This window comes from Mastacembelus armatus, chromosome 15 (assembly GCF_900324485.2).
Source record: "Mastacembelus armatus chromosome 15, fMasArm1.2, whole genome shotgun sequence".
Taxonomy (NCBI): domain Eukaryota; kingdom Metazoa; phylum Chordata; class Actinopteri; order Synbranchiformes; family Mastacembelidae; genus Mastacembelus; species Mastacembelus armatus.
Window position 1 is genome coordinate 6,410,719 of NC_046647.1, and position 27,513 is coordinate 6,438,231.

At 39.8% G+C, this 27,513-nt stretch overlaps 1 protein-coding gene across 1 annotated transcript in view; it reads left to right on the forward strand.

Annotated features, from left to right (window-relative positions):
* The window catches only part of adgra1b (adhesion G protein-coupled receptor A1b), a 134,336-nt gene that overhangs the window by 45,599 nt on the left and 61,224 nt on the right, over positions 1-27,513 (forward strand). The window contains exons 9-12 of the mRNA XM_026310056.1: positions 64-283; positions 786-935; positions 1,857-2,018; positions 2,333-2,566. Coding sequence (XP_026165841.1) covers positions 64-283; positions 786-935; positions 1,857-2,018; positions 2,333-2,566 — 766 coding nt within the window. The remainder of the gene's footprint in view (positions 1-63; positions 284-785; positions 936-1,856; positions 2,019-2,332; positions 2,567-27,513) is intronic.

Genomic DNA, 27,513 nt, shown 5'->3' on the forward strand with positions numbered 1-27,513 from the left:
GTTCTGGAGTGTAGATTCCTAAACTCACTTCGTTCCTGATCATTGAGAGATCTTTTGTGGCAGGTGGCCAAAGACTCTGGCTGGTATCCTGGCCTTCCTGCCCTGTGCTCCTGCAACCTTTGGGTCTGCCCCCCACCCCTCTGGTAGTGCACCCCAACCGCCCAGCGAGAAGGAGAAGAAGGCATGGCGGCGCTGTGACCGGGCTGGACGATGGGCTGAAGAGGACTACACTCAGTGCCCGTATGCCAGTGAACTAACCCGCGTGCTGCATGAGCTCACCCAGGTATCGGTACACATGAAGAACTTGCATGAGGACTCCTGAGAATAGAGTCTGGATTTATTCATTGATTCTAAACCACATAGTTTTTTCATAGTCAATAAATTAGCTCTACTCCATATTTACTATAATGTCTGATGTTGCCAACCTACTCAGGGAAGATTTAATAACTTAAAATTCCTAGGATATAGAAATTACCAAGCCCACTGATTGATCTGTAGCCTGCAGGTATTTGCAGATCTATACATGTACAGTTTATCAACAGAATACAAACTGACTGATGGTAACCTGACTTCGTTTTACATCACTCACGGGATTATAGCACATTAATCAAGTTCATAAAAGTACATGTTGGACATGAAATAGCATTACAGTGATTCATTATTTATTATATATTGTCAAAGCTGTTTCATGTGTGATGTCTTTGTTGAATTGTGAACATGGACTGTGTGATCACCCTCTGTGAATACTGCTTTACATTTTCCTTTTTATGTCTTTCCTTTTTTAGATATCTATTAACACCACCAATGCTCAGCCTTTAGGCAAGCAGCTAGTGGCCTTCACCAGCAGGGCAGCACATTTCACTGATGTGATGGACGTCATCTTTGTCACACATTTGGTGGAGAGACTGACAAGGCTGGTGGAGAAATGCAGAGATGTAAGAGTGAACACAAGTAAAACTTACTTACTTTAGCCAGTTCAAACTGCTATTGTGAACTACTCATATTGTTGTTAGGACAGTATTCATGAATGCTGCATGCTCATCCACAGTTTTATTTAGTTGCCTTAAGGAAGGACAAGGCTTATGTTGAAAACTCTTGACTGGCTCATGTAGAGGTACCAACTTCTCAAGAGCCCTAATTGAGCAAATAGAAAAGGATACTTCACACATTGCCGTTCTGGCTTCAATCCTTCAATCGATTCCAGACAGCTTAACTGTTCACCTGATAGCCTTTCCTCTTGCTCTTGGCGGCTCTGGACCTGAATGACACTTATGTTTATGAAGATGCATCTTGTTTTGGGCAAGTCATCTTTTTTTACCTTAAGTGAACTTCTCTCCTGTCTGTGGCCAGGGGGCAGTCAGAGGGCTTTACGTCACAGCAAAGGTCAGGTTGTGTGAGGGGAAGTGTGTTTAGCTTAGTCAGTGAAACGAATCAATATCAGCTCTCACTTGTCCAATTGCTCATCATAGGTCACTCAGGAGGGGGTTATTAGGAGATACTTAGAGTTTTATCATTCCTAATACAATGCAGAGGAGACCACCCTCATCCATCCAATAAAGAACAGTCAAATGTAGGAACAATGAAAAGTACAGTAAGTAAATAGCGAACTGCCATCCCAAGGAAGCAATTAGGCCCCATTGGAGCTGCTAATCTAAATTAAATCTCCCTATAATGAATGAAGCCACCATTGCCTCCCTCACAGTTCTGACTGGAGATTATAAATGTGCCTGTTGTTGCAGATATGATTGATGTGCAGGATGAGTGTGCATGCTTGTGTGTGCATGGACTTTGTACATTTATTTTGTGTCATTTTGAATGTGCATCCATCTGCATACACATGTGCTGTGTTTCTGCAGCTGGGGGACTACATATCAGACATAGCCAGTAACATGATGTTGGTGGAGGAGCACATCCTGTGGATGGCCCAGAATGAGGCCAGGGCTTGCACTCGGATTGTCCACTGTGTGGAGCGTATTGCTGACCTGGCACTCAACGGAGACAATCAGGCCATTTCTAAGGTGGAGCTGGACTCAGAAATTAACACCCACACTAATGCGCATATTCATTTAGGGCCAAGGTTGATTATCTGACTAAATATCCTGTGTCTTTACCTTTATTTTTTATTGTGGCTTAGAATAGTAGGATGTTAATTTGGCCCCTGCAGTTAGCTAGAATAAGATAGGAGAGAGATAAATCACCTTCCTTTCTTTTTTTCCTTCTCTGCTGTTGCCCAGAATAAAAGCATTTTCTAAATGACCAATATGAAAATCTCTGCCCTCCCATCTTTTCCTCCTCCTACCAACCCTCCAAATTCTTGGCCTTCCTCCCTAAGGTATCTGCAAACATTGCTCTGGAGGCCTTTTTGATCCGGCCATCAAACTTTCTTGGTCTGTCCTGCATGGCACTGCAGCAGCCCCTCTCATCTGCCACGTCCCCCATCCCTCACAGCCAGTCCCACATTGACAAGGACATGAGCAGGGAGCGTGGTGCCATTGGGGAATCGTTGCTCTACTTCAAATGCCACACTGTCAACAACAGCGGTTCACCAGCTAGTCAGCTCAGCAAGGTAAGACACGAGTTAATACATGGTTTTCCTTTGAATACCTGTGTTGGCAAAATCAAGTGAATCTACCCAAGAAATAACATTCTTGCAGTGTTTCTCATTCTAAGCCGTTTTTGTAAAACCCACACCCTTTTGATCACACTTTTGCATTGTTTTGTCAATATTCAAACACAGGAGTGAAAGGATATGAGATGTTCATATAGAGGAGAAAGAAAATGAGAAAGAACTAAAATATGAGGAATGGAGTACAGCTTGTACAGCAGCTTGTGTGGGGAATCAAATGAATTCCACGCAGTTGAAGCATGTGAGAAAGATTACCACCTGCCCTGAAGCCTGTTGTTGCCCATTTGTCCCAGCAAGTTGACACCTTGTTTAGGTTTGTTGGCACTCCATAGATCAGCTAGTGATATGTGGGGTTGTAGTGGGGGCAGGGCCTGCAAATAGGAAGGTAATTTGGGAGTCAGTGAATGCCGGCCACCCTCCTGTGATGGATAAGATGGCCTTGCATGCCCGTCACTTTAAATCAGCTGCAGCCCTACCATGGCTCCAGTGGTGGTTGCTCCAAATGACAAATACTATGTCAACAGATGAGGGGCACTTTGCAGGAAAAACACTCGACTCCCCCTGGCAAAAGTGGCATAGCTGTGCAAAATTTGTACTGTTTGCACCCTCTAGCTATTCAGGCTGCTGATGAATTCATCAGTTTGCATGTGAGTGAACAAGCTGTCTGTACATGTTAGTGTATATCAGCAGGAGAGAGTGTAGAAGTGAGTGTTTGCATGCGTATTTTCTTTTCTGGCATCAAGTCTCTGTGATTTTGTCAGCAATTACAGCGCTTAGTTCTAGCTCCAGGTTAGGTTTAGCATGTATGTACTATACGTATGTATTTATGGAAATTGAGCCCTGTCATCATATCATGAAGTGGACATTACTGCAGCTCTTACAGGACTCTCGACATACAGTATGTCCTCAGAGCTTCCTGATGAGATCCAGATGGGCTTAGTCAAATTGGGAGCAACTTTTGGTTAACACTGAGGACACATCTCTAAAGCTGCTGCACTTAGTTATGACAGGCTTCCTTACACTCTCAGTGTTGGCACAACACAAGCCTTGTCAGTCTATGTCCTAGAGTAGAATACATAAAACCCCCAGTACGATGGAGTTGGCTTTAACTATCATTCCATCATGATCATGCTATCACATGCACATGTCGACATGTGGTGTGTTTCATAGCTTCTCTTCACTGGCTGATTTCAAGAAAGAATCAAGCTTGGTACTTACAACAGAAGACTTCTGACCTGTTTGAATATTGCATTTTTCCTGTTTCCCTGTTTGTGCTTTCATGGTTTTGTTGGGTGTCGCCTTGCTTTAGTGTGTGACAGCATGAAGATATGTTCAGTGACATCCGGGCCAAAGTGTCATTTTCTTGTAAATTCAGGGCAAGTTCTGTAGATTAACCTGCTAGTGTAGCATTGATAAAGCAACAGCTGATATCTGCTAAATTACAGAGTAAAAACGATTCACACCATAATATGGTTATTTCAGCAGTTCCTTACAGCAATAGGAAAAGTAATCAGGCCAGGGTTAAAGAATATATGCACTATGGAATTTGGATTTGATTAAATGCTATTGAACTTCAATCCTCAGCAGAGGAGCTGCCACAGCAGTTTTGATCTATGTATCTCACTGGCATCTTTAAACTGTGTTTTTTTTAAGCAAGTAACATTGCACATGTGACCTCAGAGGAACCTCACACTGATTAAAAAGTTCCTGCTGCCTCAAAAAAGATTATGTCCATCTCACCACATTCACTTTGTATTTGCATGCAGCAATGCACCTGCAATTGCTTTTTTCCCCAAGTGAAATAAAACAAATGACTTTGTCTCATTTGCACCAAGAAAGCAAATGGCCTATGTTAGAGGCTCTCCATTATGTTGTACATAAAATAAAGTTGTGCTGTGTGATTGCTTCTTTGGATAATTTGTCATACTGTATCCTGACTGTATCACCTGCATTTCCAGTATAAAACAGGACCATTATGTTTACATTACAGACTTAAGACTGTGATGGGTATTATTACTGTGTCATTGACTAGCTGGCATGGAGAAATCATAATAATAATAGACTGTAGAACATTAAAGGTTGACGCTGCACTGCATCTCCATTAAGTTAATCTTGATTTAACAAGGCATGTTGACTAAGAACATCCCAGAAATGAAGTACCCAATTTACAGCAATAGTCCAGAGGAGTGCGTGTAGGTGGGTGGTGTAAAGGTGCTTTACTTGACTATTGCTATTGCTAGTATGATGAGGACTATACACTGTACTGTAGATTCAGACCTGTTCACCTAAGATATTGATGTAAATGCATGGTCATTCTGTACAGACCACAATAAAGTGATTTGAATTGGAAGGAATCTTAGTATCCACTGGCTAGGCAGTGAGTTTGGCAGATTTTATTACGTTTTGGTAGCATAATGGTATTCTAAAAATTATATGAAATGCTCTATATATACACTGTTTGAAATGTTGGGAATTGTTAGACAAAAAATGTTGTACCCTTGTTTAGCATGCAAAATGAACACAGCCTGTCCTCTCTGACCAATTCACACCTGCAAACAGCTGTGAGAGCCCAGTTTCCACAGCTGCTGCTTCCCCATAACAGTTGCGGGGCAAGGAGCAGTGCACTGTTCGAGAGCACTATAATGGTAATTGTTGAGGGAGTTATGTATGTACTCGAACTGTCACCATCCTGCACCAGTAGCTTTGTCTTTCTTCCTCTTCTCTCCTTCTCTACTTACCATAAGGTATATGGAAAATTGCTGAGGACTCATGTTTGTCGCCATGTGTAGTGAAGACATTTCAATCAGGAAAGGCAAACTGAAAGAAGGGTTTAGAGAGCTATTAAATGAGCTTATTTGGCATAGTGTGCACAATGGGAGAAATTTAAAGGGATATTTGAGTATATGGTGAGTAGACCCCACGATGATGTTATCAATAATTGGGAGAGTCAAATATCATCCAGCAGAGTCTAAACACCGGTAATGGTTAGAGAGTGAAGAACAGCCTAGATGAAGCTCTGTATGGATCTGTTATGGATGTAATCTCCAGATTCCTGTTTGGCTGTCCATGTTTCAACACAGAGTAATTGGTGTTCTTACTGGATTTTCAAGTTTGTCTTCCACCAGTGTTCCAGTCATTACTGACCAGCTGTTCAGTTTATTGTTCAGTATAGTTACGCATCATTCCTGTCAAAGACTTAAAAAAAATCTGTGCAATGGTGGTAGCAATCTTTATATGAGTTTTGTCAATGTTTAGTAGGGCAGCTAGTCCTCACCTAGTTCCATGCTTGTGTGAAGTACATCCAGATTTAAAAGTTTTAAATGTCTTTCACTGTCAGGAAAAACATCAAGTCACCTGTTTTCCCATTTTAATGCGTTGATTCAGCTGCTTTATGATACTGTAGTGTCAATTCTCTCAAGTCCTTCTGTCTACAAGACACAGATCTGAGCCACTTGGGTTTACTGTACCTGTACTTTTAATCTGCAACATGAAATTATCAGATCAGGTTCTGTGGCTTGAGGCCTCATATAATCATATATTTCATATTCATAATGCTCAAATTGTCAAGTGTAGTATAGGTTTCCATGAAAACACACGTCAGTCAGCTGGGAGAACTCTTGTATTTCACATCAGGCCGCATATAACACTGTTAAACCGATGGAACCAGTATTTGACAAGACAAGTAAATCAAAACCACACTGTTTGTATAAATATCAGATCAGTAAAATGTTCCCTAAGGTTAAGAGAAAAAAAATTAGTATGAGCAGTGATCCTCTACTAAGAATAAAAGCTTATTCTGTGAAAGTAGACATCTTTTCTCCCACCAGGAAGGCGACACGTGTGTGTGTGCGATTTAGCAGCAGCAGAGAATAAATGTGCATAATCACAAGCAAATGATCACCCACACACATGCACATTCTTGCCTATGACGCATGAGTCAGCCTGTCTAACACGGTTTAACACCACTGTGAAGGTTGCAATAGACACACAGCTTGTCATTGAGCAAAGGAGATACTACAAAGATACAAACAGGCAGTAATGAAAGACTGGATAAACAATCCTAGTTGGATGCATCATCATATAGTCTAATCTGCAATCATCTGCCAAACCCAGCTGTTTTAGATTTGGCAGTGACTCAAATTTAAACAAATAGTGTTATTATTTTCTTTGTTATTTTGTGGGCTGACATCTATTGGCATATCAGCTCATTGCCAAATATTTAATAGTCAAATTATTGTTATTTCCTAACTGCATATATATTAACTCTCTGTGGATGTAACATTAACATACAGATATGTCTTGACCTGCTCTGGCTTTTCTAGGAGCAGTCTGGGACCAACTTCTTATGAACAAGAAGAGTGGCACACTAACCTTTTAAGACAGGGCTTTTAAAGTGATTAATAGCATAGCTCCTAAAATCCCACAGACTTCCCCATAAACTTCTCTTCCAGGCTGTTCTCTCCAGCCTCACGTAACTGACGGACTGGCTGAGTGATCTGTACTCTGTCTCACTCTGGCAGAAGCTCCGCACCATTTAGATCCATTTTGGGTCCAACTGGACTAAGACACACAGCATATGGCCCTGCTGTGCCAACACCTTGCCAAAAAGTGGCATAATCAGACACAGACTTACAACAGCAGTGCATTATGTAATGCACTGTGGTGCAAAAGTATTCACCTCCTGGTTGATTATCTATATTTACATATTATACATTTTCAGCTTGTTATGGAGAAAGGCTAGGTTTAAGATGATATTTGAGATGATGCACTTATCTATCTATGTCTGTATGTCTGTTTATCTGTCTCTCTAAATAAATCAGTTGCTGCGTTCAGGCACACTTAGACAGATGCTTGGTTATTTAAAGCAAGACTAACAGTGTCTACATAGGAAGTGTGACCTAAGTGTCAAATTAGCAGAGCAGCAGCGTCAATGTGCTGTGTATGTGCACTGGACTTTTGCTATGAATTTATCTGAATAAATGTGCATATATATATATATATATATTCAAACCTACCAATTATATTATTGTATATATATATATATATATATATATATATATATTATATTATATATATATATATATATGTATATGATATAGCTGGATTTAGCTAACTACAGTAACTCAGTTCCACAATTTCATACTTTTAGGATCTGCATGTTTTATTACCTCTTACACCAAACAAATGTGAGAAGCAGTATTTTTTATTTCTCACTATAAATTTAGTTATGCGTGACCACATATCAATATTACAACATTGCACAGGAGTAGTATATAAAAACACACATGGTTTTTCTGTAGTCTCTGACTCACTTATCCATAATCAACCAGGACATACACTCTTTCAAAGGCCTGCTTGAAACCTAATTGGTAGGTTTGAATCTGAAATGTTGAATGTTTCCAAAAAAGTCACACTTTGCAGACAAGTGGCTTTGCTACTCTTGCTACAAATATTTGAAGGTCTTGGATTAGATAAAAGCTGTCACACTTTTTGAATCTTCCTGATGTCTTTGAGCTGAAAAAAATGGGTCATGTTAGGCGACATCTTCAGCAGTACTTTGTCTATGTTTAGGTTATTGATGGTTTTCCCAGGGTTATAACAGTGCAGGTGAAATATTTGTATTAGCTAGAATATTTTGTATAGAATAACACAGAGGTTCCTAACATTTTCAACATGTGACCCTTGTACAGTGCTTCATTTAGACCCCACCTGTACTGTATGGCAGTGGGTTGCCACAAATCTTTGTCATATGGCTTAGTAAAAAATTAATGGAGGCATAAAGAAGTAAAACCTTTCATTATACCATGACTGCAGAAAATACTTTAATTACTGGCTGATGGGGATTACCTGACACTGTAAGTAGCAGACAGTATAACCTCTGATGCAGATGTTTCCTGCAGTTAAGAAAGAAAAACACAGTCAGATGCAGGTAAAAGCCATAGGGAGTTTGTTGTTTGTGTAACATATAAAACAGATAAATAGCTATTTGGTGACACTGAAAATAAAGAGGTTCAGATAGGTCAGGTAAGAGTCTGAAGGGAAAAGTGAGACAAAAACAGAATTTGAACCAAAATTGCTCAGTGCCTAGAAAAACACTCAAATCTTACCTGTTTCAATAAATCTTGCTAATCAACAGCAGTAGGAATAGGAGGCATTCTTTAAAGTGTAGTTTATTAAGTAAATGAAGAATCAGCAATAATTTTTATTACATTACATATAGCATTTTGTTATAAAATGCCCATGGTATAGGTGAAGTAATAGCCTACTCTTCAATTTGTACTTCCCCTGATTTTAATGCATTGTGGTTAGGAGCCACTTGTCACACATATTATTTATCTGCTGGCTTTTAGCTCTTTGACATAATTCAGTTGTAAACCCTAAGAATCTGCCTCACATACTTCAAACCTGCTGCTACATTTTATATGACAGAAACCTGCTTCATATCCAAAGCAAACATCTTTAAATCTGCAATTAAAATAAGCACCTTTTTCAGCATCTTTTCTGATGACTTCATGCATGTCGGCTGACCTTTAGTTGGTTTAAAACCACAGTGGCACTTTGTTTGGAACAGATTTGGAGCTAATTATCCCTAAATTACACAAACATATGGCATCTTTTTCTATTTCCCAAGTCAGTGGGCATCATCCTTGAACTGAATTGCAGAGTGTGTGGTTCATTGAGGGTGACAGTCTGGGACAATGTTTACTACTTTAGATCTCCCTCTTCCTTGTCATTGACAGGTAATTAGTGAAGGCCTTTAGGCTGAGTGGGTGGGGTATTCCCACCTCCCACTCTCCTATGGCCTCTCGCTGCTCCACAGAGCTCCAGTGCTTTTTAATTACAATTGACTCTGTGTGTGTGTTTGTTTATTTAATGCTTGTTCCTTTTGGTCTGAGGGTGTGTTTGGATGTGTGTGTGCATCAGCTGGCCTCTGGTACAGTCTACAACAGAACAAAGCCGGGGGCTGGTACACAGTAAACGAATCCTCTGTGTCAGCACAGACAACCAAATACAACCCAGTTTGTCCCAATTCAGTAAACATGACACTTTATGATTGTGAATTTGCTTCTAATTGGAATATGTTGTGGGATGTGTTGTGTACAATTTTCTAATTAAGGAATGGAGGATTTAAAGTACTTAGCTCCTAACTGAACAGCCCAAAGACTGTTCATTACCTCACTGACCTGCCTGTCTGTGTGGCAGGGGCATGGAATGAGTTCCCTCCACATTTGACAGACAAATAGACTGGAGGTTGGGTGGGTGGATGCATAAAAGTATAAAGTATTTTAGTGTTTGTTTTTATAGTAGTAGGTGGACATATATATACATTTTTGCTTGCAGAATGTCTTTGTACATACTGTACATTCAGGTAGTGTTTTTGCATGTACAGTATGCAGAAGTGTGAATCTTAAGTATTAACAGCATGTGCATATGTAGCTGCATATCCATGCAGATGCTTTAGCCTACACACCGTGAAGCGGTATAGAAATTTTACTCACCCCTTGAGGAGTCCCATCTTTTTCCTCTCTTTGCAGCTTGGTGAAACAAACAGGCCTGTGATGCAGCAGTGAGAGGTTTTGAATGCTAAACACATCATAAGAGAGGAAAGCAGAGAGGGGAGGAGGAAGAGAGCAGGAGACAAATAGAGAACTGGAATTGAAAAAAGAATGAGAAAGGATGCGATAGAGCTGAAAGTGACAAATGAAGGACCAGAGACAGACAGGTGGACAGATCCAGGAAATAGAGTGAGAAGTGAGATAGAGAGACTTAGCAGGGAACGAGGGAGGAGCAGCAGAATGGGAAAGAAAAATTGTTCTATCAATGGCTGGAGATCAGCAGGCCCTGGAGACTTCTGTTCATTTCAACTCAATGAGAGACAGAGATTTGTTTCCCTTTGTGGATGAGCAGCAGATATGTGCCTCTCTGCTTCCTGTGTAGACCTGTGCTGGACAAGATGTCCCCAACTGAAAAATTCATCCTGTTCATCTTTTCTTAAAATCTGTCCTGGGAGAACTCAGCTCACTTCTGGCCTTTCTGGAGAACACACACCTTCACTCTTCTTTCTGCACCTCCCAGTTTGCTCTTATGTACCAATTTATCTTATCAAATGTTTTGTTGAATCATTCCGGATACCCTAGTGTTTAGTGCACTGCTTACCAAGCATCTCTTTTGGCTGTGTTGTCCAATGCAGTCTTTTACTGCTGCATAACAATGTTTTTTTTCTCACTCTGCACCAGAGTGGAGAGATGAACAAAGGCATTAGCTCATCTCTGACTGTCCTTTTTTCATAGCCAAGATCTCATTTTATGCCACACTCTTACCCGGCAAGCTGAACCAGCTATGGTACATCCTGACAGCTACTGTAGGAATGACAACTCCTGACTGCCTGCCGCTTTAGGGAAAATAAATCTTTGAAAAATAGGTCATTTTTAATTATATATTGTAGCTACATCTTAATAGTGTCTTCTCTAATCATGTCAAAGAGAGAAGATGGTGCCCTGCCCGTAGCCACACTGTAAACCTGCATCGCTCATCCACTGCCACTTCAAATAAGCAGACATTTCAGTGTAATGGAAAATGGATAAGAAAAAATCACCTTTTTCAAGTATTTTGAAATGACAGAGGAGAGATATTTAGATTCTCCTTTCACGAAAAAAAAAAAAAAGACCTACTCATCAACTCAGCTTTCAGTGCTATTGTGCAGCTACAGAGAGGACACATGGCAGACAGAGCCAAAAAGGAAAATAAATATATAGTGCTTATTTTAAGGTTATCCTGAAATATTTTTCCCAATTTTAAGGTTTTCAAAATTCAGTTGAAAATATTGCATATAAAGGAGTTTTCACACCATCAGCTTCAGTTCTACGTTATGCTAGGAAGAACCTTTTTAGGCAGATAGGAGATTATAGAGACAAGCTATGTAAAGGTGTTGTTGTACAGAACCCCCCTCCTCTGTTTCCCAGCGTTTTGTCCATCACTATGAGATAAAAGCTGAATTTTCTAAAACTATCCTAAAAATGATCTAGTTACTCTAATTTACTTTATGACAATATTGTGCTTCGTTTTTTTTAATCAACACTGGGTATAAGAGTTTGACAAAACCCTCTTAGCCAAAGGTCCACTTGCTGTAAAATTTGTTTGGCAGAGAGATCAATGAGGACACACACCTTAATGTCTGAAACCATCCTTGACAGAGACATGTAATGAGTAATTGGTTATAGTTTTTAAGTAACTTGCTTAAAACCTGTGCAACATAGACCCAGATTCACACTGGTCACACCTAAACTTACTGTTTAGGATTAGATGGATTTCTGTCGAATGAGAAGATTTGCATGTACAACGCAGACTGAAAATATGAATAATTATCATGTTAAAACTGGGTCTGTTTTCCTAGAAGTTGACATTGTTGATACATGGTGTTTCAGCCAACAGTAGCAATATGGTTCATGTCCCAGTGTAACTCTGAAAGTGAATGAGCAACATCTTTCCTCACTAAATAACAAATGAAGCCAGCACTGGAAGATTGGCCAGAATTGGAAGATTGTTGTACTGGGGAGCTGCCAGCTGTTTATATGTGTCAGAAATCTGAGGCGAGAATAGGCTGAAAAACATCTGCTGAGCAAACTTTATCTCAAAACACAGTATATTATAGGTCTAAATATTACATCTTACGATTCTAACAGTTTAAATGACTTTGTCAACTTTTGTGACAGCTGCTGACATTTCATTTCTGCAGCCAGTTAATTGTGCCTCCAGTTTGATATGACAGTAGGTCATTATGGCATAGTCATGAGTTGGACTCCCTCCTCCACTGCAGTCAGATGGCATTCATCATCCCATGCCCTCTCACTGGCACTTACACTGTTTGACCTCTCGCTCCATTAATAAAGAAGCATGCTTTAGCATTGGCATTTTCCAATCTAGACGCCAATAACTCTCTTGCATTTCATATTTTCACAGGCTGATCTTTTGCCCTTTTCTCTCTCTATTTTTCAGACACACACACATGCAAATTTAAACTTTAAATGCTGAACGTGCTTAGTTAAATTGAGATTTTTCATGAGATTCAAATGTTGCAGCGAAGAACAAGACAAGCCAATGAAAGTGTTAAATCTATATTGTACTGTACTGGATGCTGTCTACAACTTTAGAGAAGTACTGCTCTGCTCACTAATCAGACTTTTTTGCCCTAATTTATACTAGTTTATAGACTGCAATCACAACAGCGTAAAGCACACAAATCCAAACACACATGTTTAACTATTCTTCTCACTCCCTGCTCTGCCTCCTCCCTCTCTCATCCTCTTTCTCTGGCTCTTTTCATGTGGCTAAAAGCAGCAAACACTGAGCCAACTGGCTGAGCTTGCCTCCCATGCGCTAGTTAATCTGGCCTGTCCCGCTTTATCTCCCACCTTTGCTTCTGGTCTACAAATCACAGCTCAATTGACTCTGGTTTCTATCCTCCTTTCTCTCCCTCTGCCCTCCTTCATGTCCAACAGTAGGCACCTCCTCCCAAAAGTAGGGTGCAGCAGCAGGGAGTCCTTCACAATCTATCTTTTCTGTTCCTTGTCTGAGCTTCACACACACACACGCACACACACACACACACACACACACACACACACACACACACACACAAAAGCCTCCACTCCTGTTTGTGTTTCTCTATCTTTGCAAGCTGCTTTCATCCTACATCCCGCACTATGTGTGGTAATTAGAGCTAAATTAATAGAACATTAGGATGCTGTGAGAGCAGGTTGCCCAAGGTCAGGACTAGTAGTGTATGACAGACATGCAGGATAATGCAAGAAGAAACAACTGTCTGTGTTGACTTGATATGATATTCCACCTCCTTCTTGTAAACCACAGCTTCCCCTAAAAACTGGCATGGAGCAGCTGTTGATATGGCACCCAAAATCCATTTACATCTTGCAGCAAGCTGGAAGTTTATTAAATGTTTTTTCACCATCCAAAGCTGCCACCTGCATTATTTCTGAATTTTATTTTTACTTCGCTTTTGTGTGGTTGACACTGATGCTTGGATTGATGTTGAGCTCTTAAGTGTCGGTCAGAAGTGGTGAAATACGTGGTGTCATGAACGTGTGTTATAGCTGTGCTTTAATGCACGTGTGATGGACAGCAAACGCTGGCGTTTAGACAATGTACATGTGACAGTCTGTGCCTGCTTGAATGGCAAGCACTGAAAAGGAGCACATATGCTCAGCGACATTCTGTCTTTGATGAATAAAATCTAAAAACCATCACATACGTATATGAGAAAAACATTGTCATTCTGTCATTTCTCACATAAGTCAGAAAGCGTTTTTCACTGCATTTCCTTCTTTGCCCTAACTCCCCCCTGCTTTATCAGCTCCATCCACATCATGTTCTGGGGAAAACAGTCTCCTCTAATACCCAGAAAGGAGAGGGAAAAAAAAACTTTTTCTAATTGCTCTGCAGTATATTTGCATGTTGCGCCATCTGCGGAGCTTCTGCCATTCCTTGAATTAGAATTCCTAGATCAGTGAGATTGGTGTTTTACTGCACTGCCAGTATTTGTTCAGATGGAATCTGCAGCAAGAGCACCAGCTTTCACAAGTTATAATTACAGTAACACCGTGCTCCTCTCTAAACAGTGGGATCTCGCTCTGTATATTTCTCTCTAATTATTGTTATTTCTCATGTGGAAATAGTAGTATTCACCCCCCTACTGTATCTGTTACCACACTGTGCAAAGCTGTAAATTTGGCAAAGCAGTTACGAGTCCTCCCACGGAGTGTCCATAATTTTGGATTTACTGAAACAATATAAGCTCCTTATTTGGATGAGGCATGTGTGTCTCATACAGAGAAAGTGGAACAAACAAACATGCGCTCACACAGACACAGAAACACACAAATACACAGCCTTTAACCCGTATGGTATGCAAGGTTTAGAAGGTATCCATGGGCCCTTGAGGGTGCTTACATGCCAGACCTGTTTGCTGCTGTGCAAACAGACCTGCTCATGTGGTTTAGTTCCTTTAGGTTGGTGTGAAGAATGCCAGTCAAACCCTGGTACACACTAAATACTAGTCTGGTTGTTTTCCAAGTAAACTGTGGTGTGGGAAAAAAAAAGCAGACCAAACATGCTGGATTTTATATGATTTTAGAACCAGTTTAAAAGCTGAACTCCTGTTCAATCTATAAAAGTGATGTTCTGTTAGTCATGTCTGCGCAGGTCACTACAAGAATATGAGATTTTTCCCTGATATATCTGAAGAGAAAAGGAGTTTTAAAGGCTTGCTGTACTTGTGTTCTCTGTGTTTTTTTGGGGTAGTTTCTCATGAAAGAACCCTCGGAAATAGTGACTCTAATAGATACCCAATACCTCATTCATATTTATAGCCACATAAGGACATAAGGACAATATTAGAAGATTATGTAAAGCTCTGTGTTGTGTTAAATGACAGTCTTTATATAACTTCACCTTGTATCTTTATGTTTTTCCCTTTCTGTAATATAGATTGTAGAGATTGTGGTTATGGCAAATCAAATTCAAGCAAAAAGTAAAAGTAATGAAATGACATAATTGATCATGACCATAGGAAAATTGATTTCCTGATTTCTGCCCAGTGTCGGTTAATGTTAACTTCAGGTCTTAGTTCATTTCTAATAGGCTATTATGAATTTAAAAAAATTACAGTGAAAAACAAAACTGTGCCTTGGAAGGTGCAAGTAATGCTACACTAAGACCACAAGTGTTGGAGGTCCTCCTGTAGTTTACTTTGTTTGGACTGCCATTTGAATTTGATAAATTCATGGTCCTTCTAAGAAGTTTTGTTCCTGGGAATGTGAATGTAATCTGAACAAATATTAATTCTGAGCTCTTTGGAGTTTAATAAGAAAGATATTGACATCTGTCAGCCTGGAGTTGCTTGTTCGTGGAAACCAAAGCGTTAGAAAATAAACAAACAAAGCACAGTCTGAAATATATCACGCTTAGATTAAAGTTACAGAGCCTGAATGAGATTTGTTTGGATTCCCTAGCTAGTGAGATGACAGCTCCCCCAAACTCAGTCCAGTTAATGAGCTACTTCAGAGCCTGTGGACTTTTGTTTACATGCACTGCTGTGAGTCTAATTGTGATCCTAAATGAACTAAACACAAAAACTTCTTTGCTTCAGGCCAAAGCAAACAAACTGTGGCTGCTATTGAGTGTTTAGATTAATGCAGAGCATGCTTTGCTACACCTGCTTTTCTAAATACTGAGCATCATGCCTGGTAAATCTTTCATGTCCATTGTAAGGTTTTACAAGCTGTGTTCAGTCTAAATTGCAGTTTTGTCTAAAATCTTTATCTCAGTAACATTAAAGGTGTTTTAAAAGTATTAGATGAAGCTTCTATAAGCTGCAGTTAGCTACGGTGCAGTAGTGAACAGCTGTATAACAAATCCTCAAGTAGGTGTCCTTCGTAGGACACTTTTCAGTCCTGTAGCACCATGCATTACTCAGCGAGTGATGTTCCACGTACAGATTTGACGCTGTGCTACAACAGCAGTAATAAGGAATCCTTACTGCTCATTCATACTCACCTCCTGGGTTCATCTCTGCGTCTACCCACCCACTCCTTCTGCAGTCTTCTTCTCCCACACACTCCTGCACCAACACCCTGTTATCACTTTGGAGTCAGACCCAGAATGCACATTAGCTGTCCTGCACAGCATGAATCAAAACCATCTGCTATAGTCTTACTCCATTTACAGTTGTCTTTCTCAGAATTTGGCGGTCACTGTGCTGTAATGCAGAATCAAGGTGAAGCTGATCCTGCTCCACAGGCCTGGAATGTTAATGTCTTATTAGGCCCAGCGCATATGACTGCAGGTGTGGAGGAAAGTCCACAAAGTCCAAGGGTGGTATATCTTTCTTCTATTATATCTATTCACTTGTGGTGGATCAGATGTAGAGTGGAAATTTGAGGGTTTGTTGTGCCAAAGCTGGTTTTGATTTGGCAAGTGATTCCATTTGTCTGAGAAGTTTTCTGTCTTGAATCTGCTCACTTTCAGTAGTTACACTTGTTTCAAATGTCTTATTTGTGATCTAAACGTTTACATGTATTATTTATTGCATAAAGTGAAGTGAAATAATTTTATTTAAAGACTGTTCTTTATTTTTGTTATTGTCAACAAATCCTGTGAAAAGACCAAATCCAGCAATGTCTGTCTCTCAGTGCTTTGAATTCCCTTATCTGTTAGTGGCTTCAAACCAAACCATGTAAACATATTTTGTCCACACAAATAAGCTTCAACAGTAGCCTACTAAAAAAACAAACTCAATCAACATCAGAAAAGAAAATGAATCACTTCACAAGTAGCAAGACATTTTATGGATTTTGGACATAAAACCAAAGATCTAATGTGTATAAGTATTAAAAAGTGACTCAGAGTGGACACGCTGAAATATATACATGGTTCTGAATATATATCTTGTGGTTATAAACACCAAAAAACAAACAAAAACACTTGCCTAATACTAATCCAAGACCTGAATTTACATGGTCTTTTTCTTAAGTCAAATTCTACTCATGTGCTCTTATCATGCATTACATCAGGTGTGATATTATTGTACTATCCATGTTCATTATGGAACATAATTGACTTGCAGCATTTACTACAATATCTGTTAACAATCCCAAATCAGACCAGTGCCATTAACTTCTCACTGCTAATTAAAACCACACTTTGAGGCTGGTAATTACCTAATTACAATAAATAGACAGAAATTTGTCTTGATGACACAAGAGGAGAAACATTGCACATACAAAATAAGGGCCAGGGAATGGTTGCTTTATTCAAGTAAACAGTTCAAATATTATTCCCATCCAGCGTGCACAGGAACACCTGTCCAACTGTACTGTCAGAAAGAGCAGAGATGGACCTGGCTAATTATCTTTGCTACTGAGAGCTTGTTCTTTCTGTTCATCCCTCTCTCACACGCACTGAAGTGTGTAACCTTTTCCCCAGCCGTGTAATCCAGTGTGGCGCTGCTCTGTGTTCTCCTGAAGAGCATAAGCAACTCCCAGCCCCACTAATCCATACTGAAGCTCTCAGCTCTTTCTATGCACAGCATCCAACCCCAATCCTTAAAATCCATAAGGGATCATGTTTCTGAATTTGCCAACAGCTCGCCTCATCCCGTTAACTGACTTATTTTACATTCACACTGCTTCTATATTATTTACTACTCTCTGATGACACTGTGCACAATAGCTGATTATCTACTGTAATGCCAGAGTTCCTGCAATGAAATGCTGGTCAGGTATTTGGCATTTCTGGTATGTGACTGCCAAAACTCCAGACAAATTTTACTGCTAACATACTGGAATCACAAGTTAGCATATTACCTGTTTTCTTGCTTTCTCTCACATAAAGGATGTTGCTGCTTTTTCTTTCTGTCCATCTTAGTATTTTGAAACAGCCCTGCTAAGAGTATTTCCAATCTGATGATGCAGTTTTTACAGTATGACTGGAATAAAGATGTGGGAGCTTGCAGGGCTTTAGCCAGGATTTTAGAAATACTGACCACGTGCCACAAAGATGTTAAAGATGTTTTATTAGATCCATTATTCAGATTCTGTTCTCTTTTGTTTTATGTTTTGATTTTCATTCACCAAGTGAGCATCTGTGTTAAGACATCCACACATTGCCACAATTAAAATTTCGGTTTGGAAATACTGAAAGCTTTCATTTTTTTGTGCTGGCCAAAAAGTAGGCACATACTCCACATCTTTTGTGGAAATAATTGAATCGGTCTATAAAATACCACAATGTCTACTTAATTCTCAGAAGTAATACATTAGAGCTAAAATAGAAGCTATTTTGGGTGGTAAAGTAGTCAAGCAGGTTTCCTTCTAAATTTGACAGTAGTGTATTTATGATGAAAAAGTGAAAATTATGACATTCAAAAAACACAGCATGCATACTAAATGTGCTTGATTTCTGAGTTCACTGTGGATAGATTCTGTTGTCCCACAATGCAACTGGAACACGAAATGAAAGAACTGTGAACTGGGTGGCTGTAATACTAGAATCAGCCTTTCTTCACAATGAAAGGCTGATCTATTCAGTTTAGATAAATTTTAATGTCTGAAAAATGTGTCTCCCAGTGCTCTGACTATAAAACCACCAAAATATTTAAATTGACAACATGATCCCAGATGAATCTTTGTCTGCTTAGAAGTTTGACCTGCAGTCAGGATCCAGGCTTTGTTTTAGTGCTGACAAGGCTTCTCTTGTGACAGTGGGCGTGATGTGTTTGGGCTGAGTTTTGGCAGGTGAAGGGGGGATCTGTGTGCATCACACATGGGTTTTGGGGCGGTTGTGGGTCACAACATCTTAAATAATTCATGCCAGAGGTCTTCAGAACAAGGTGCTTGTAGCTGGAATGCAGTATAGCTCCCCTTTGTGAGCTGCTTCAACACAGAGCCAGGCAGACAGTGAGCTGTGTTTCTGTCCAGACCACTGGACAGTGGATGTTCATAATTCATGAGAGTTTGATAAGGAACTAAAAGCCTTTCCTTTCTTAGACAAAAAGCAGATGACAGGAGTGAAGAGGGGCCAGATGGCAAAGAGGAAGCAGAGTCCATGAGGTGGAGAAATGTACAGAGTGAGCAGAGAAAAGGTGAGGGTAATTATAAATGTGGGGGACTGAGGGAGAGCCAGGCTGAGCGATAGAGACAGAGGTAAACATAAATAAAGCATGAATGAAGGAGGGAAAGAGAGTGAATTTCAAATGTTTATGTCCTTGAGAAACCTCAGGTTGCAATTCCCAACACATAATCTAAGATGCTGTTTGTGCCACGAGGGAGCATATGGGGCAAAATAGCCCATCAGCTGGTCATCTTGCAAAATAAGCCTGCAGCAGAAATACCTCAAGACTAAATACATTTTTCACAAGAGAAGGGATTCTGAAGGACATACCTATCCTATAAAGATCTTCTCCAGTTGAATTTAAGTAGGGTGATTATTGGATGGAAATGCAGATGACACACGGATCACCATCAACTTACGCCTGAAAAATACCGAAATTGTGTGGTTTTTATTCCACATTTGTTCCTGTAAGCACTACGGTTGTGCAGGTCTTTTTGTGCCTGCCTGTTCCTGGCTCTGCTTCAGTGGTGGTGGGCGATCATTAGAGCTGTTCTCTCCTGGCAGCAGCACAGTGGTTCGAGGATCTGGCTGTTGTGCGGAAAGCCCGGAGCACTGAACAGCAGCCAATCCCACCGGACTACAGGAGGAGAGGAGGCGCGAGCCATGCTCCTTGTGTGATGATTGGTGCATTGTTTCAAGGCACTCGCTGCCTGGCAGATTGACGGAGTGGGATGCATTGAGAGAGGGTGATAGGAAGGGGAGAAGGTGACCAGTAACGGAGGGAGGAAAAAAAAAAAAAAACACGTGGCTGCTGCCTGCTGCTCTTTCAGATAACAGATTTTTTTGCAGTTGTACTTTCACTTTTGAAGGACATTTGGAAATATCTGGATGAGCTACGTTCCCATGACTTTTAAGATCTCTCTCAAGACAAGAGACGAGAGTTAAGTAATAGTTTCAGCGCGTTACAAGTTGCATCTTGTGTCTGTAGTTTTAACCATCATTTCTTTTACTCAACTTCATCTGAACAGTGATTCTCCAGTCATAGCTCAGTGATCATAGCTATACTGTACATGTGTATGGGGCTGTAGCAGGACTAACAGCTTAAACAGTGTGTCTGTCTGCTAACATAAACATGACATAAACATACATTTCGAACTAGGATCAAGTAGAACAAAATTACAGTCTGATCATACATCTGATCATAATACTTATCTATCTACACCTTGGCATGAAAGAACGACTTCATCATCAATTAGTGATTCTGATATTTTGCTTGGAACGTGCAGCTTTAGCTTCAGTCTTTTAGCACCATAACACTATAATGTATGTCGCCATGTCATACAGTGCATTCACATGTTTAAGATCCCCTTTCCAAGATTCTCACTTTAGACTAACCTAGATTAGTCAGAGGCAACATTTTAAACTAACTAGCCTGGTCATCTTGTTAACAGCTACAGTGATAGAATCTCCTAGTGGCAGCTGTCATTTCAGCTGGAAAAATTGTGGGTGCTTTTCTCTGTCACTGCCTAAAGTCAAGAACTCATTGTTTCAAAAAATACTAAGAATTGTGGGTGGTAGATCTGACACTGTTATCACTGTGAATTGCCAGTGTGTTGTGTGAGATTGGAAAGCTTTGCGGGTGCTGCAACAGTCAACCTCATTTGGAAAAGTATCTGTTGTGAACTGATATACCGCTGTTTTAAAGACTTAACACTTATACAACTTAGATCCCACTGATGGTGAAATATCTGCTGAAAGCATAGGACCATGGAGAGTTCTGTAGAGTAAAGATGATGGAATAAAGCCAGCAGGTGGATGGTGGAAACTTTCTGTAGACTTTTCCATGCCCATCCTGATGATAATAATAATCGGGATGGGCGATGATCTTAAAGGCAGAATGACTGGATCGCAACAAAGAGCAGCATTCAGAGACTCGTTTGCTCTAGGATCTCAGGCAGAAAGATTTTTGGTTTGATATCATGACCTGGGAAATTGTGAATGAAGGGGACTGTGACATTGTGAAAAACTGGAAGTGGCAGAAAAAATTACAACTGGTAGAAATTTACAAATAACTAAGAGAGGCAAAACTTGCCAAAGGTTCATTCGAAAGTAAAACATAAAGTAAGTGTGCCTGAAATGTCAGAAATAATCCCTCACTGCACAGAAAGGCTGTGTGTGGGCACAGTCAAGGCAGGTACAGCAGGCTGTAAACCTTAAATTGTGATGAATGTTCTCAGTGCACAGCTTAAATAATCATTTTGTCATTCCCCTCGTTTTTTGTCTTTAGGTAAGTGAGTTTATTTACAACTGATGATCTGATCATTGTTGTTTTTTTAGTGATCTTACAGATCTTAGATATTAATGTGGTTGACACGTCATTGTTGATCTAAGGGAGTATAAAGTTATAAAGTTTTATGATGCAAGTTTGTATGAAACCAGTATTTAAAATTCTATAATACATTATTTTAATTGTGTGCACATAGAGTTTTTGTCTAGCTGCTCTGTGTCCTTATGGGGCAAATGGCCTGTATGAAAATGACACAGCTATGTGACATGGAGATCTCTTATTTCCTCATTCCTTAGGACATGTACTGTCACATCCCATTATGGAGCTGCAGCACTGGGAATAGAACAGGGCCTGACAGACTGAGATGAATTTAGATGTAGCGATCTTGTCTGGGATAAGCTTTAATAGATTACATTTTATGGTGATGTGGCCTGTCCCTTGTCGCTCAATGTGCACTTATCCTCTGAGCTTTACACATGCATGGTCGCGCACAAAAACACACAATCCCAAACAAACACACATCCGCCCACTCTCATCAAGAGTCTATCTGTCCCTCGCTCTCCCTCACTGTCTATTACTCTGTCTCTCACTTGTCGCTTCATCACAATATTATGCTGCTGTGTTTGGTTTTTGCTATCCACCTGTGTCTCCTCTCTGATGAGATTTGGAAGCTCCCTGAGTGATGTGTCTGTATGCCTTGACATTAAGGAATCAGATGGGCTAATGTTAACGGCACCATAATTGCGTGGATTGAATACGGTGTTCTGGTTTGCCCTTGTCTCTCCATTCTATTTTTATCAGGACATGCCCCGGAGCGATGGGATTGTTAGCAGCTAATGGTGGCAAAGCAACAAAAACCCCAAATTACATTTGGCACTGGGGATTTAATGGTTCAATAAAAATCAGTTTTCCCCACCACTGCTCTCCTGCCCACCCATCCCACCAAACACCCGTTCCCCTCCTCTGCTCTGATGGTCTCGTTCCGGCTCCTCACATCTGTCTGGCAGAGTGCACTCAAATAACACTTTCCATGTAGACTGGAGCTTTTTAATGGCTGTGCTGTTACCCACACTTGGGATAGCTTTTCAATTAAGACAACTGGCTCCAGATGATGTGACTTTAACCTGCCGGAGCATTGATTTGCGGCTCAGTTTCTCCTCTACCTGTAGTTTATGTTAAAGTTCTTGTGATATTGGTGAGTACCATATCAAATCCCCCCTGAGCTTCAAGCCTCAGTCCAAATCCTTGCAGTGAATGATTTTATTCTAGCCCCAGGTGAGTGACTTGATGCTTTTGCTGTTTTACTGTATGTGAGTGACCTTGATGAAAAATGTTTCTCTATAGTGATTTGATTTATGTCAGTGTATGTGTAACACAGCATGAATATGAATTACATTTAAAGCCATAATTGGGGAAAATATTTGGAGGACAAATATAGGACAAACCATAGCTTCAGAATACGAAGCAAAGACTGGTGTTTGAACACTCGTTCAAATCTTTTATTTTCCTCCTGGGGAAAGAATCCTGTGCCTCCTGATCCAGCCAGTCATAATTTATTCATTAAAAGCCGTTATCTTATTATCTGAATTAATCAACGTTGTGTGTTCCTGTAAACAGAGCACGAGGACAAAGCAGAGACCCACCTGAACTTGTTTCCAGCTCCTCACGCCTGTGGTGAAGGAGAAGAGAAGCAAGATTTGGGTTGTGAGCAAGAGCCAGTGTCGATTAAGAATTTATAATGTGAGAAGTGGGGGTGGATAGGCCCCGTGTAGCAGGGGACGCTAAACAAAACAAACCAGTGCCAAACATGGAGCCAAGCCTCTCCTCGAGCCCATGAATAATGTAGCAGAGGAAAACACTACATTTTGTTGTCGCACCACAGCAGTAAACAGACAATTAACATAATAACAGACACACACTACTGTAAACCACACAGTGAAAGGTGTGCCCTTACTGTGCACAGTAATACTAATTGTGAAAAAGCTCTGGAAATGAATTGGGTCATGCACAGGTGATGAACAAATCTCAGAATAGAATATGACAAAGAACTTTATTTTTCTCTTTTCAGACTGTTGGTTTACCCTGCTTTGAAAATCTGTCCTCCAAAAAGTATCTTTGTTCTATATTTATCCTAATGCCCTCATTCTTATTCAGTCCAGGCCTTCTCATAGATTTCCTTATTCAGTGCTTATTTGAATGGGATTTTCAAGGCTGCTCTCCTCCCACTGCAAGTGCAGGAGTTACTTTGGTTATCATCACTAGGCGGTGGTGTAGTATCACTGATATTCTCTTTTATTTCAGGTCAATTTAAGGTATTAGTCCATTAAACAGGGTTAAATTTGGGGCACAATCAAATCCTCTCGGTCAGGACTCCATAGATTTTTTTGTTTAACATCATGGAGGGTACTGTTCCACAACATACCAAACTATTGTTTGTCTTTTTCTCTTATATAAGCCACAGGTTTACTACACAGTTAAATAAACCAGATTGTAAAAACATTTTAAAACCCTAAGTTCTAAAACTAAGATGATAGTAGTGTTTGGTATGCTTCCAACAGAAAGGTTAATCTCCACAATCAGCAACATGTCTTATGTTTAATATAACAGCACTCCATTAGCAGAAGTACAATACAACACTAAACAAAACCCAAATTGGTTTAATAAAACAAAAAAAAAATTAGCAACTACAATCATCAATCAATCAGGAGAACACAATCACATTGTGCACGGTGAGAGTGGTTTTCCATGTGAACAGCTCACTATGTGCTATTTCCTAACAACAACAATGGATTACATGCCTCTTATATGTTAAAGCTCTTTGAATCCAACACAAAAATGGACAACAGTGGCTCTTAAAATGAAAACTACTATTTAGTTACTTGCAGTGAATATTTTGAATGGCTATTGTTGAAAAAAATAGAATGACTTGACTACATAAAAATATTAAGCATGCTGACTATTATATTCTTATAAATGTCCTAGTCCACACTCAGAGCTTTTATTAAAAATATTCAATCCCCAGCCAGCCACAGCAACAAGTTGGTAAATGGCAGACATCATCTTAATTTGGTTCTGCACCGACAAGGATGATGTTATGTTCCAGGAGCATTGATTGACAGTGCCTTTTTATACATGCTCGACGCTTTGGGGCATTTATCTGTTTCCTGCAGCCCATGCAATGAGTTTTGACCTGGATTGGCAGCTTTTGAAGGAGCTTTAGTTGTAAATGAGAAGGTTGATGTTATAACTTGTTTTCTTGAGTGAAAAGATGGATGGCTGTGTGTGTTAGGTTAAGTCTTGTAGATATAGACTTAGGCTGGCGTTCCCATGGGGACCCAACAAAGGTCAATAGTGTTTGGGATCGAATGAGGAGTCAGTTGTGTGTTATCCAACAGAATTCTCTTTTTTCTCTCTCCTCCCTCCCCTCCTCCGCCCTGGGACCAGGGACTGAGGGCTGTCTATGGAAGGTCATGGAGATAAGGTGCAATGCTGTTCTGCTGTGGAGATAGGGAACTGGTGCAATTACTGACGTGTCAATGGAAAGGCCTTTAAATATCTGCTGCTGACTGCAGAGGGTAGGTGGGGACACCTCCTGCCAATTGCTCCCTGGATGCAATGTGAAAAGGAAAATACAATTCCAGCCAAAAGGTTTTATTTTGTATTGTATTTTTAAACATTCTTTTATGAAAGCATGTGCATATGTTAGTAATCTTCTGCCATTCCCTTATTATCAAGCTTCTTCTCTCCTATCAGTTTTTAGAACCATATAAATTCATTTTATGTATCCTTCATTCTATCAGACAGCATTGCTGAGATGCAGATTAAGAATCTTGTGAACAAAAAGATTTATATACAATATGCAGCCATTAGTCAGTAAGAGACAGGGTGCAATGCATACATTAAAAAGCAATATGAAACATTATTGAAAAGTGAGATCTCATTGCTTCAGAATCACTCGAGATAAAGATTCTCAATTTAAATAGTCTCTCTGTTCTATTTATAAGGAGTGTGGAGCTTGAAACTAGTGGAAAGGGTGTCAAAAATCAGAATTTAGGTAAAAGTAACACAGGGTGCAACTTCCTAGGGATACTGGGCACATTTTTACAGTGTTACTTTATGTTGAAATAATCACAGCTCATATACCTGAGGTCTCAGTGAGGCAGGTTAGTGAGCCCTCAGGACTGCCATAGGGAAATGTGATTATTTTTTTCCAGTGTAGAGAAATTCATTATGTCCCACGCTTTTACAGTCAGGGATGAGCTACAGCATCTCGACTGCATGCCACATGCAGCACATATGCAAATACATCCACAGACAGCCTCATCCTGATTTAATTTTCATGTTGTCTCTATACTACTGTCTATCCTTCTCTCTCACTCTTGCACCTTAATCCAGGGTCTGAGGCAAGGAGGTACCCAAGGTGCTTTAGCTGAGTGAAAATTACATTTACACTGACATGGAAAGGCAGGTCCATCCCTGGAGTGGAACTAAAGTCTAACTGGTGCTGGCGGGTGTCGACCATCCATTCTCATACAAATGTCCCTGCAGGTTTCCAGCTCCTTTTTGAGCAGCTTGTGTGAGGGAAACATGCCGCACTCAGCATCATGGTGCCACTGAGCTGGTTTCTTATCATCTCAATCCTGCCTATACTTAAGGTGTTACTATACAGGAAGTGTAAGTAGATGTGATTATCCTGATGCATCACAAGTGTAGCACCTGAGCATTTTGCTCCTCTTGTCTGGGCTTATTGTGTCTAGTAAATTTACCTTAATTTGAGTTGTGATGTCGTGTTGACCTCTGGACCATATGTATGTGTGGAGCTTGTGCCTTTGCAATTCTCATGTATCTCATGTATGTATTTTTTTTTTTGGAACTGACTGGAACCAAACAAACAACCAACAGAGTCAGATCTGACTAGCTGTTACACATTTAGCTACTAAAGAGTAGAGAGTCAGCTGTTTTTCTAGGCTCTTGGTGGAGACCACATACAGAGCTATTTGACTTACTGCCCAAAACATATGACTCCATATAAATGCTAATGTTATTGTATATTTTTCTGTAACATGACATCAGATTTGATTTTCAAAATGACATTATTTTCCAATATGTCCTCAAAATTTAACCCAATGTTTTGTTGCTTGGTTGAAAAATAAGGTACAGTTTATTAATATTAATAAGTATCAAAACCCCATTATTTTTTAAAATAAATTACGTCAGTACTGATTTCATTCTATCACCACCTGTTTTTTTTTCTATATTTTCCCCACATTGTTACCCAGTAAATTACTATAGCCTATGATAAATAAATACTGTTATTCCCCACCCTCTTGCTTTTTTCTTACAAATTTGCCTTCAGAATGACTTTATTGTTGCTATATACAACACATAATGAAACTACAGACTGTAAGAAATAAGTTTACAGATAATAAATAAGCAAATGATTCATCATTTCACTGTAAAAAAAAATTGTGCTACTATTTTGCAAGCATTGCAAAAAATATTTTTGTATTAAGTTATCATTAAGGTTATATTACATGTTTCATTTATATGGGGAGAATTAAAGTTTTGAAAATGTAATCTGTGGGCTGTATATGGAAATCTATAACCATGTCCACAGTTTGGTTTTATTAATAGATTAGTAACCAGTGTGTCACACAGATAGTTTACTCTGGCCCTGCTGAAGTGTGGAGTTTTTAAAAGGATGGTTCTCCACAGTGAAAAAATGCCCAAGATATATGGTCCTAAACTAAACTGCAGAGGTAAATCATCAATTGCACGGTCCAAATTGGAACAAGCCCAAAAATCAATCAAAAACAATCGCTTTAAATCTCTTTGTTCTACCTTTTTAGAAGATCTAAAGCTTGGATCAACAAGGATTGTTGCATTCTGAAACATATGTTAAAGAGGGTGATTGGTTGTTAACACCATTACTTTGCTTGTTTCCTAATCAGTGTGAAAGCAAATCTCTAATGAA